Source organism: Phalacrocorax carbo, chromosome 17, assembly GCF_963921805.1.
Source record: "Phalacrocorax carbo chromosome 17, bPhaCar2.1, whole genome shotgun sequence".
NCBI classification, from domain to species: domain Eukaryota; kingdom Metazoa; phylum Chordata; class Aves; order Suliformes; family Phalacrocoracidae; genus Phalacrocorax; species Phalacrocorax carbo.
The window spans coordinates 4,874,880-4,888,164 of NC_087529.1; the positions used below are offsets into that span (position 1 = coordinate 4,874,880).

At 38.7% G+C, this 13,285-nt stretch overlaps 1 protein-coding gene across 3 annotated transcripts in view; it reads left to right on the plus strand.

The window, feature by feature from the left end:
- The window catches only part of USP32 (ubiquitin specific peptidase 32), an 84,887-nt gene that overhangs the window by 25,009 nt on the left and 46,593 nt on the right, over positions 1–13,285 (plus strand). For all 3 annotated transcript variants that reach the window (XM_064468188.1, XM_064468189.1, XM_064468190.1), the window contains exons 3-5: positions 5,908–6,013; positions 6,604–6,722; positions 12,103–12,262. In XM_064468188.1, coding sequence (XP_064324258.1) covers positions 5,908–6,013; positions 6,604–6,722; positions 12,103–12,262 — 385 coding nt within the window. The remainder of the gene's footprint in view (positions 1–5,907; positions 6,014–6,603; positions 6,723–12,102; positions 12,263–13,285) is intronic.

Below are 13,285 nucleotides of genomic sequence, written 5' to 3' on the forward strand. Positions count from 1 at the left end.
TTTATACACAGTATTCTGTGTAACTTACTAAGTAGGTGTCAGTGCATCTTTTTCTCCAAATGTGGCTAATCAGTTAACAAGCTGCCGTCCAAGTAATGCAAAGAGAAGAGAGGTGATGCTAACGGAGACATGAAGTACACCTTGAGGGGGCTGCCAGAAGAACAAGAACACAGACTTCTCAAGGACTGAGAGGGAAGAGGAGTCACAGTGATAAAATCAGGAAAGAATCCAGGACATTTTATACTCTCTAGAGGTAGGAGCCAAAGGAATGCCTCGAGCACACTCTCCTATTCTTCTAGCAGGCTTCCTAGAGCGCATGGGCACAGGGCCAGGGATTTGCACCTGAAGGGAAATGTTTGTATAGACTGAGACATTTTTTAATAGAAGATGAACCGTGTTGTTATTCTCCTCAGTTATCCATGAAACTTAACGTGTGAGACTTAAATTTTAGAAAAAAAATATGACTGTGTACCATATAATTACACTAGATTTTACATCTGAAATGTAAATTGCTGTGGTGATGTCTGGGTGTGGCTCCTGTACGTAAAGCTGCAGCAGTATTAAGTAATTTTGGAAAATACGAAATTGCATCATATTTTGATAGTGCATCTTATTAGAATAAGTTTGCCAAATAGGAGCTCCTTCCTTAGAAATGCAAACTAATCTCGGTTGTATATAGTTACATAACTATGCAGTGTTTAGAAACTCTTTCCAAAGAATGATTAAGCAGCTAAACTCAAAGTAATGCCAGGTGATGCCAGCTGCTGATGGTTCTAGTTGTGTATGTTAAATACTAATACGTTGGACATTATTCATAGAATTCCTTTTTTGTGTTTATATCATGAATATAAACTTATACTTGAGATGTACGAAGTTCAACAAAAGTGAGTGGAAATACTCAGAAATGGGTATGCCTTAGAAATATGCTTTCAGATGGATGAAGAGAGGAGACAGCTTTATTCAAGGTAATTTATAAAACGGCTGTTCTTAAAAAGTCTAAAGGCACAGAAGGGTTAAATTTGAGTGATGGAGAATAAAGTAGAAAGAAAAAGATCATATTTTATTAAAATTTGTGAAAGAAACTGGTGATCTCTCATTTGTTTATTCGTATTTTGTGTCTTGGAAGTCCTGTTAATCTGAAATGTAAGAATTATCTTCTTTTTTTGTGCTCTTTGTGGTTTTTTTTTGTTGTTCAAAAATGGTTATATTAAGACTTAAACTATAGTGTTCAGCAGAGCTAACTGCATATTTTTTAAAAAAGTAATGATTCCAATGTAATATAAAGGTAAATTGCTTACATATGCAGTGCAGCCTTGAAGGCATCTTGTGAAATCAGAATGATTAGAAGTAGAAAGTGTGGAATTCAAATCTCTGCCATGACATTGTCCATGAAGCATATACAATCATTGTGTCCAAAGAGAGCACAAATTTAGTTTTAATAATTTAGCCCTTCAAGCATTTGTAAATGGATTAAACTTTAGTAATAGAAGAGGATGATCTGAGCACCCTATGGGAAGTTAATGTCTTTAGGTAGCGCTGTGTCTTACAGTAGAATGAAACTGCAGGTTCTACATAATGTTTTTTGTGGAATTAGATCCTTCTGTGTTACCAGCCTCATTTACAATTACTTGCCTTCAGACATCTTTTAATAGTCCTTAGTGGATAGCAATGAAAGTGATAGCTTGATGGGTGGACGAGGAGAGTATTTACCGCAGGTAACACACAGAACTATATTGAGGTAAGTGTCTTCAGGGAATCTGTCTGCTTCAGCGTTACGGCTGGTAATAACTGTGATAGCAGAGAGGCGAACAAAAATGTAGGATTTTTTACTGCCTTGTTGCCCAGTACTACTTTGGAGGTGGTCTAGAACATGTTCTGCACGTGAATTCTGCTAGTCTGGTTCCTGTTGCTGGAAAGGCAGCAGTGGTCTATTTTCCACACTTTGTAATACACAAAGCATAAAGGGCAGTCACTGTGGTAGATCTCATGTAGCTAGTCTGTCTTAGGTATTTCCTTCTCTTCTTCTTGCCACTACAGCGCTATGTGGTTTAGCCAGATTTATCCGGCGCCCTTGACAGACCCGTGGCTGGTTTTGTTCAGTCACTCCCAGTCCTGGCTTAATTTTAACACAAGATGGAAACCATACCTGAGATAGTAAGAGCAGTGACTCAGCCATATGGCTCTGGTATTCATCTCTTTTCTTCCACCCTTTGCTTGGACTCGAGGATTCTGGCTGCAGCACTGTGATTGCTGTTACCTGAGCGGAAAGAGGGGATAGAAAGTGGGATTTTGGTTCCAGTAACTTTCTTCTTGTTCCAGTTAACCTCGTGAACCTCTTGTAGAATCCCAACTCATTTAGGCTGAGGTACTTGAGGAAACACAGATCTGTCTGAGCTTTGCCATTAGATGTTTCTGAAACTCATTTTTGAGCCCTACACCATTATCCTTGAGAGACTCAAAGGAGACATGCCAGCCTCTGCAGATGTGGAACTTAGTAGGCATATATTATATTATTTTGGAATTTTCAGCTGATTTCTTTTGCCTTTTTTGAAATAGGAAAAACTACAGGTTCAAAGCCCCACCGTGATGTTATCGTATCTGTTTACAGAGGCTTTCTCTAACTGCTGTCAGTTTGTTTCCATCTTTACTCAGCTGGCTCTGAGAAGTGTCAGATTACTGTCACTTTGTGATTTACAAGTAATTTATTATGAAACATTAAGTGATTAAACTACCAAGGAAGCTAGATTTTCTTTTATTAATAACAAATTGTGGTCAGCAGATGACCTCAAATGATGTTCTGTTTAACAATACAGGAAATTTTTCTTTTCTGTCATGTCCATTTCTAGTGTTCAGCTATTTATGTAAAGTTAAATAAACCTTTTGGCAACAAATTTTGTTACATTTTGCTTTATCAGTGTAAAAAGCACAAATTTGAAGTACTTTACTGATTTCTTAGCTTATAGTTTAGGGTAACAAATATTGATGGCTGTCAGTTCATTTGTCAAACAATTTCCTCACATGTAGACCTGCATCAGTGACTTTTTTCAGTCTTATTTTGGGAGACATGGCACTCACGTTTTGCAAAGGGATTTCAGCCTGTTGAGAAATGGTTTCCTCCTTAATTACACGTCATTGTAACATTGTGCTGTCTGACTCTTTTGGAGGGCACAACTGATAATAGACTGCGCTTGATTACACAGAATGTCATCCATGGTTATGGTAGCCCATAGAAGTTCTCTTTGAAATGTTATTTAAGTATTTATTTTGTACCAGTTTCACAGTCAGCTTCCTCCTGGCTACTTGGGCTCACCCTGAGGTCACCCACTTTGAGCTGGACTAGTGAAACCTAGTAACGAAAATGGTTAATTCAAATCCAGGTTGGCTCCGTGTTGTCATTCATAGTCTTGCTACATGAATGCTTGTTTTGGCATAGGTGTAGGAAGTGGAGTGTGGGTGGGAGTGAGTTGTTGGGGGCAGGGGAATGGCTAGTCCTGCTTTAAATCAGCAATGAAACTACAGTGTTAAGAGAGGCAGAAGATGGAAAATACTTTAAAAATATAATTAGCTGTAGGCTGTATGTGTCTGCAAAGAGACAGGCAAAATTCTAATCATCCCTAAATGTGATTTATTTTTTTAAATCTCGTTTATTCTCATGTTTTTTTCAAAGATAAATTTATTATACTAGAGTGTTCCCTGGGTGCATCTAGTAGGTTTATGATCCTAATTCTGCTGTTTGTGGGAGGCTGTCACAGAGTGGTAGGTTTGTGCTGTAACAGCTTTTATACTTCAAAACTGAAGTCCTGATTAACAGGAGAATTTGTACATCCCATAGTGATTTTGTTTGATGATGGTTTAAAAGTAGATTGTTTTGATGTGTTTAAAACTTTAACTTGTTGAGTAGATTCACAGGATGTCACACACTTGAGGTTAGTGACGTGCGTTTTTTCCAGAACTGCTGATAGTGTAGAAGACAAGTGTCACTCCAGATGCATGTACCGTCTCTCACTGTTGTTTTCTATTCATCTGTGAGTGTAATGTTGTCTGATGGTTATGGTGGAAGTTTTAAAAAACTTAGAATTGTTCTAATTCTGTAGATTGGTGGATTTTTGTGGGCGCCAAGGTGTCATGGCTTCTTTGGTAGGCTTCCAAAAAAGGCTAAAATCCATTATGCAAGCATCTGTAGTTTCAAAGGGGGAAAAAACCAAACAGAGCGTAGGATGTCAAAAAAAGTTGTGAAGAAAATGTTGCTTTAGCTGTTTAGAATTGTCTGGTTGTAGTTCATGTGTTTAAAAAACAAACAAAAGAGAGGGGGAAGGGATAGAGGTGTGGCAGTTAAGATCTGTAGGTTTCGTTCCATGGTTTACTAATGATGCACTCTGCTTTGTGGGTAATATACAAAATAGAAAATCTGTCCGCAAGAATTCTGAAGCTCTGCTGACCTCTGAAGCCTGCTATTGCTGTTTGGCCGAATTCTCATATAAAAAATGTACTCAAGGCTTTACTGGAGAAAAATGAAAAAGCAGTGCATAACTGTGTGTACACGTCCTGGTTTTAATACTGTTTCTTTAGAATGTAATTCAGATGCAAGCAAAGAAAATACTATTTAAAATGTGCACAACACTTTTCTTAATAGAAGTTGATCTCTTCCTTTGTATTTCCCTCTGAAAAGTTATATTTAAAAAACAAGTTCAGCAAATAAATCTGCTATCCAAACCATGATGAGTGACAAATCACTTTGTTCTGGTCTTTCACAGTGATTGTTCCTGATCAGCTGGACTTAATACTTTCTCTTTATGGTTAGATGCTCAGTGTGATACCTATAAGAAAATAGAATTAAGAGACATGGACACAGAAATAATTCTTCTATGTAAGAGTAATTTGTAAGTTCTGACTGCTTTAAGTTGTAATGCCTAATGCAGATTTCTGCCTTGTGATACTGATAAAGTATTGGTGCTTGTAGGAATAGATTTGGGGTGGCAAGAGGAGTTTGAAGAGCAGTACGGCATACGTAGTTTTTCATTTGCACTCTGTAGCATTAGAGGCAAGGTGAAGTAATATACTGCAGTAAGTGAGTTGGTAATTCTTGTTTACTAAAAGTAGTTGCCGTTTGTCCTAAAATTACTTACATCATATCTCATGTGTCACTGCTGAATCACTGTTAGGGTGCTGTTGAGTAAGTTAAGCTGCAGTGTACAGGCGTTTCATGTGAGAGGTAAATGCTTCAGCCCTTCCATTGACGGCGTTGTTCCTGGAGGCTGCTCTGTGAGTCTTTGAGTAACTTCTGAATAGAAGTCTTAATTTCTATTGCTTTCTATTGGAAGAAGGATTTAAATCTATTGTTAGAGCGGGGTACTAAACTGGAACAGTCATTCTAGCCACAGTTGCAGTGTGAAGATAGTTAAGGTATAGTTGACGGAAGGGTTTTTTTTTTTTTTGTGTCACGTCTTTTCGAAGCAGTAGTTTTTGGTGGCTTACTGGAAGTGCATCTCCTGTGATTGGGGCAGTGAAACACTTGATGCTCCAACAGCCCCGTGATGGCTGTGAGATTATCAAAGCGTAGTCTGGAGGAGATCTCATCTTCGTTACCTTGATAAAGAAGTCTGGGGAAATGGCACAGTGAGCAAGCAAGAAGCTGTCTTCATTGGAGGAGTCTAACAATTTTTTTTTTATATTACTGTTCATGAACAAAGTCTCTGCGTTTCACTAAATAAAAGACCCTGGAAAGGTACTGGAAGAGCTACAGAAGTGTAACAGAATTAATATTAGAAGTGTGTTTAGCTGAATGTGAGGTGACTAGCCTGAAAACCACATAAAACGGAGCCTCAGTTATAAGTTGTTGCTTTTAGTTCTGACATCTCTATTCTCCTTGTTAACATTTTTGTTAACTTCTCTGTCTTATTCTTTTAGGTTATCTACTGTTCATTTGGAGGAATATCCAAAGGGCTGCACTTCAATAACTTGATAGTCGGATTGGTTCTACTTACAAGAGGCAGAGAAGAAGAGAAAACAAAATGTAAGTAATGTAACTTACAGCAGTACCAACAGGATGGTGGATAGTGAGTGTAAATTATACTTATGTAAAGCAAACATAAACTGTGGTGTGCTAAGCCTCTATTTTTATATATAACCAGGGTATCCATTTGCCAATAAATAGTATTTTTTTAGATATTTTTAGCTGTGTATTTTGAAATTCAGTGCATTTTAGTTTTCTGTACTCGCCAAAATTAAATATTTGATAAGTCATCATGAATGTAAATGTTGGGATCCTACAGGAAGGTTGTTGATCACTGTATGTGGGCAGAGGAAGGAGGATGGAATTGATGTTTTTCAAAACAAATGAAAGCATCTGCCTACTGACTTCTGTTGTTTTGTCTTCCTGTTAATCTGACATGATGATACTTATTCTTCTTTTGATTAGTGGACAATGGCAAAAGAGAAAGGAAGTACTTCTTGACCTAAACCTTGCTGAGCTCTATTGAAATTGAATCTAAGTTTTTAACCCTTTAGTTGTTGCACAGCTTTTGGCATTCTCAGCCAGTTGTAAACTTAATATTTGAAAAATTTAACTACCATAGTTGCTTAAACATATCTCTACTTCCTCAGACATTTTCAGTCTCTTTTCTAATGAATCTGGGAGTTATGTTGTCCGTGAAGAGATGGAGAAGATGCTGCATGTGGTTGATGGGAAAGTCCCAGAATCACTCAAGAAATGTTTCTCAGAGGTATTTCATACAGGTTTTATCCTATTGCATTGACAAAAAAGTGAAAATTACGTTGGGTAGTTTGTTTTTCTCTGTCACATACATGCTTGTGCAGGTATGGGAATGCCCTGGTTTCGGCTGGGATGGAGTTAATTTTCTTCCTAGTAGCTGGTACAGTGCTGTGTTCTGGATTTAGTATGAGAATATTGTTGATGCCACACTGGTGTTTTAGTTGTTGCTAAGTAGTGCTTGCACTGAGTGAAGGACTTTTCAGCTCCCTGTGCTCTGCCAGGGGCAGAAGAAGCTGGGAAGGAGCAAAGGCAGGCCAGCTGAGCCACACTGGCCAAAGGGATATCCCATACCATATGATGTCATGTGCAGTTTATATAAGCTGGGTGGGAGTTCTCTGGAGACAGAGACCAGTGCTCGGGGCCTGGCTGGGCATCGTTCGGTGGGTGGTGAGCGATTGGATTGTGCATCACTTGCTTTGTTTTGTATTATTATTAATATAAATATTAATCTTTAATATCTTTATTATTATAACAATCTTTATTTCAATTATTAAACTGTTCTTATCTCAACCCATGAGTTTTCTCACTTTCACTCTTCCGATTCTCTCCCCCATTCCACCAGAGGGGTGGGAATGAGCCAGCAGCTGTGTGGTGCTTAGTTGCTGTCTGGGGTTAAACCATGACAGTTCTTTTTGGTGCCCAACATATGGGACACAAAGGGTTTGAGATAATAACAGATTAACCAGAGAGTCTTAAGGAATTTGTATCTGTTAACAGTTGCTGGTCACAATATGGATTGATCTGTCCTCAATATTAGTTTATCTGATTGCCCCTATACACAAGAAGAAATACACAAGAAAATCAGCTTTTTTAGTAAGGGGTGAAGATGAACCAGGGCCAGCACAAGAACAGGGAGGAGGAGGCGGAGGCGGAGGCAGAACCCATAAAAAAGATGGTAACCACCCGATGCCTGTCCTGGAGTGAACTGCAAGATATGCAAAAAGATTTCAGTCATTGTCCAGGCGAACACATTGTCACCTGGCTGCTCTGATGCTGGGATAATGGGGCCAGTGGCCTGGAATTGGGGCGTGGGGAAGCCAAGCAGCTGTGTCCCTTTCTAGGGAAGGGGGCATTGACAAAGTGGTTGGAAAAGGGGTAGAAGCCAATCAGCCTCTGGAGGCGATTCCTGTCAAGCGTGAAGGAAAGGTATCCCTTCAGGGAAGCTGTTCTGTGTCACCCAAGTGGACCACCACGGAGAGAGATATCCGGTACCTGACAGGATTAGCTGTCCTGGAGGTGATTTATGATGACCTGGCCAATGAGCAGTTATCCAAAGATCAGAGTGAAGTTAGGTGCACACGACCTGTGTACAGAGCGCCCCACTGTTGTAAGCCAACTCATTGGCACTAATGATGTGGAAAGACACGAGAGGAAGAAACAGTGGATGAAATGGCTGGCCAACTCTGGCAGTACAAAGAAAGTCTCTCTTCCTTCCTTGTCTTTTCTGTGGAGAAACTGTTCCAGAAGATCCAGCAACTCAAAGATGATATGTCCTACTCTCCACCTGTACAGACCAGTATATCAGCTGTTAGGAGTAAGCGTCCCTCTGCTCAAGAGAGATGACATAGTAGATACCACTGGCCACCCTGTGGTTTTACCTGTTTGACCATGGAGAGGACACGAAGAAGTGAGATGGAAAATCTACCTCGGCCCCAGAGGCACGGGTACGTGGGTCGCAAGAAAGAACAGTTGCAAAAGGGGGCTCTTCCAGGAAAATTGCTGCTCCAGTTTTCAGTGAGCAGTTTCCCAGACAGAGTAGAAGTGCTGATTTTACTTCCAATCTTAATAAAGGGACTTTTGATTCGCATTTACGAGAAGTGGGTAAAGAATACTATGACCAGGACTAGAGGGGCCCTGCCTCCAGCCAGGTGCAGGAAAGGGACAGCTGGGTTTACAAGACGGTGTGGATTAGATGGCCTGGCACATCAGATCCACAGGAGTATATTCCTTAGTATTTTTGTTACTACTATTACAATTATTAATAAAACAGCTTTATTTTATTTCAATTATTAAACTGTTCTTATCTTAACCCATGAGTTTTCTCACTTTTACTTTTTTGACTCTCTTCCCCATCCCACTGGGGGTGGGGAGGAGTGAGCGCGCAGCTGTGTGGTGCTCAGTTGCTGGCTGGGGTTAAACAAATTGACCTTGTTTAAATTGGGTAAAAGCTCGTAGTTTTTTGTGTTGTAATTTACATGTAATTTGTATTGATGTAAATAGCAGCTTGCTTTATAAATGCAGGCGTTCTCCATGCTGCTTTACTTGCTGTGTTAGTTTGAAGGATATAATTTCCCAAGGGTAATCATGTTATCATGTAGATTTAAATACTAATATTGCGAGTGGAATTTCATTCATTAGTGTGGACATTTTATTGCAATTGGCGAAGAAATCTACAACACAGATCTAAGAGGGGAAAGAAAATCTGCATCCTGGATTTAAAAATGCCTGTCAGCAGTGGTTGCTTAAAAATAATAGTTTCATAGTATTACTTTTGTCTCACTATGCCTGCCAGGAGCTACAACATCTATTTATGCTTTAGGTTGTTTGAGAGATGTAAGCTTTTTGAAGTCATCTTCTAAATGGCCTACTGTTACTTTTAAATATCCACAGATACTACTTTGGCACTAGTGATCCTGATGAATTTTGTGGTTTTTGTGCTTTCGTTGCTTCATTTGTTATCAGCAAAATCTAGTTATCATTATACACTCCACTGAAAAACTGATTGGCTAGAAGCTTTATTTGTGGATATCAGATTACTTAATTAGCTTAAATTTTATTGTACTGTATTGAAGATAACTTTGGTTACGGGCATCGGCTGAGGCAGACATTTAATCTGGTGGTGGTATTATGTTGGCTTTGTAGGCAATGATTACATTCTTCATTCTTGGCTGGAATCATAAAATCATATGTATACTGCAGTCCAGTTGCTGGAGCTGACCTACTTCAGTATTTCCTATTTATAATTTCCCATCAATATGGTGTGATGAATTATATCTTAAAAGTTAATTGCACACTGTCCAAGAAATCCAGAAATACTTCATAAAGACTTGCAGGAAGAGAAGTATCAGTCTGGCTTCATACCATTTTCCTGTTCAAGAAAATGCTGTATATTGATTTTTCTTTTAAAATGAAGATAGTGTAATAACCCACTCAGCAGGATTTACTGGCCTGTTAATCATACTAGGTCATTGCTGGAGAGTGATTAAGTTTAATGTTCCTGCTGTGGGCCGGCCTTCCTGCTGTATAGTGGATGAGTTTATGCTTTCAAGGATGATGTTTACAGGTAATTCTATTCTTTCCTTCAGAATTATTGCAGGTACTCACCTAGAAACCTGAGCTTTAAAGTATATCTAAGTTTTCCTCACTCTTGTGTCTGAAATACGAGGAAAAAGTTCAGTGAGACCTGTATTGCTCTAGTTGCTTAAGTTCCATCATGGCTCAGCTGTAAACATTACTTGCTTCAAATGCTTTTTTCCCCCCGTCCAAAGCTTTCCTGTCCCTCGTCTTCCTTGTCCTTCCTCTCATCAGTTGGAATGATGCAGAGTCTTAGTAAAACGTGACACAGCTCTTGCTGCCTTGACAGAAAGCAGTGAAAAAAGTAGAGGGAAAGGAGAATGGAACAGGTGGTAAAAAAATGATCTTGTCTCTGATCCAAACTGTTAGAGAAATAAATAAAAAAAAAAATTGTGGGCTGATTTTTTTCTTCCCTGTTAATTTGGCAATAGAGGGTTTTTTTGCTTAAGCAAGTGGTTCCGTCATGGGTTAAATCCTGCAAAGTCCACATTGTTGAGTTACCCCTTTCCTGACTGTCATTCATTCTCCTACCTTTGTGGTGGCTCAAGTACTTGTATGATGCCTTGATGAGCTAGATTTGGAAACCGGCCTGGCTGAGAAGTAACCCCCTTTTCTGGAGCTTGTAATCCTGTCGGTTCTTTTTCAGTTAGTTCTGCATTGCCACATGACTGCCCTAATGTGATTGTTGTCACAAGAGAGAAGGGATGAAGGATCAGAAACAGGGTTGGTAATAGGGAGGTTAGGATCATGCTGCCAGTCAGCAGTGTGGATATGTACAGATTAAACTGGTGATGGAATAGGAGGGTAGCATCTTGACTTCCTTGAATTATAACCATGTGGAAGTCTGTGATAGCAGCTGTAAGTATTGGGGTATTTCTGCATGTATTTGTTGGAGAAAAATGTAACACACTAGTGTACGAAAAAGAGGCAGAAGAAGAATGAGTATCTGGAACCTGAATTAATCTGTTACAATTGGAATATGAAGCAAATGTTTTAGCAGTGATGGTGCTTAACCATTTGAGCAACCTGGCAGGGGAAGTAGTGGATTTTCAATGTTCTCTGGTTGGCAGTGGCAGGTGGTCTGTGGCCAAACGGAAACTGTTGGATTCTGTAGAGGTGTAATTCAGTGAAGTTTAATTGTCTGTGATATTAGGGTAAGTCTAAATAATCAGTGAGTTGAAACCTCTTTCACTTTGCAGACCCTTGTTTATTTCCCATGGAGATTAGGATCTCCATATAATGAGTTTGTCTACTGATAATAGGTTTGCTTTTATTTTATTTAGTTTTGTAGATCCTGTAGAAATTAGTTGGCTGATTCCTATGGTTTCGTGGGCACAGCTTGGAAATCATTTAATGAAATGGTTTAAACAGCCTCTCCAGCATTTAAACTCTATCAATCCATATTTTTTTAATCTATTGCTGAACAGGCAGTTCCATGAGACAGTCCAGCACGAGAGACTAAGTTAGGAGATACAGTGAATGTTGTGTATGCATGTGTCCTCCAAAGTGGGTTTTGGTCAATAAAGGAAAAAAAAAAAAAAAAGGCATGCTACCGCAGTGATTATTCATACTATTAGTTTTTCATAAATCTAGTTTTTCCGTGTTAACTTTTTGTATACTTGCACAGATATAACAGAATGTGTATGACTTTATAGCACCTGTTATTTGACACAGAAGAACTTTCAACTATCATCATAAACTTAAACTCATAAAAATACCCTCTGTTATTTTGAGTTGTAAGCAACCATTTTTCTTCTAATCCCCTTAACCTGAGGTTCAGAGTAAATGACTTTCCAAAGGCCACACTGAGTAGGTGGTAGAAATACAGAGAGAACAGAGTCGTCTAATTTCCCTCTCAGTGCTGTATTTCAGAATGGAGTGGAAAAACAGGCTTGGCTCCAAGGAAAAAGAATTATTTTAGTACTTATTTTTATAGAAGATTGTCCCAGTTCTTGTTCGTACATCTGGGTGGTTCCTGTTTACTGTTACGGAGAGTGCAGAGAAAAACAGCTCACACTTTCTTGTTTTTCTTACAGGGTGAAAAGGTAAACTATGAGAAGTTCAGGGTTTGGCTACTGCACAACAAAGACGCTTTCACGTTTTCCCGTTGGCTGCTGTCTGGAGGTGTGTATGTGACACTCACTGATGATAGTGATACCCCTACCTTCTATCAAACCCTGGCTGGAGTCACGCACTGTAAGTAAACAATGCTCGTTATTATGCACATTTTTTAGAACTGAATCCAAGTTCACAGACATAAACTGTCTCCTTGCTGTAGTTGTTTGTTGTAACTCACTATGATGAGATACATGCAGTTCTGTTCAGTGAGATAAATTTCTTCGTGCTAGTTTGTTCTCAGCTTTTTTGTGCTGTGACATGTAAAAACATTGTTATGTACAAGGGCAGAGTGGGTCATTATTTTTAAGAGATAACAGTACTGAGATTACGATGTTTCTTATAGTAGAAGTTTACCAACCAAATTTAAAAAAATAGAAAGGAAAATATTTTCTCTTTGACAAATACATTTATCTAAAATGACTTGACATTAATACTGGTTTTATATTTGGTCTTTCAGATATAGAGGTTTATAACTATTGAGACAGTTCTGAAAATAATACTCGTTTCAAAAATAAGTATTGCCTCTTAATTTGCTTCCTGCAGTGAAATAAGTAATACTCCTGGCATGTGATAGAGTCAGGGAACTAAATTAACTAGAGAAGCCTCCTCAGGATTTGCATTCAGGAATAATCTCCAAAGAACAAATGCTTCCTTATGCCTATATTGATGTGAAAGAAGGAGCAGCTGGTTTTTAAATGAAATGTAAAAACAAAAGACTGATAAATTATACTTGATGTGCAAGTATAATGTAAGGATACGTTACAGCAAAGCATCTAAGGGACTTTGGTACCCCAGGAGAAGGGCGTTTGCTATCGAGATGTCAGTGATTTGAGCAATCCGGTTGTGTTTTATGTACTGTCATAGATTTTCTTCATTGGTGTGAGCATGGTATTTGATCTTTTTAACAGGTGGGTTACTTGAATAAAGCAACATACAGTTTTTTCTCTTGATTTTTAAATATGACCATTAAAATTCTGTTCTGACCATCTGAAATAAAAATGCATAATAAAATTAGAAGTTTATAGGCAGGTAATTTATTTGCATTACATGAGAGACTGCAGTAGACATTGAGGTTACAGAAGACTACTAACTCCACTGAGG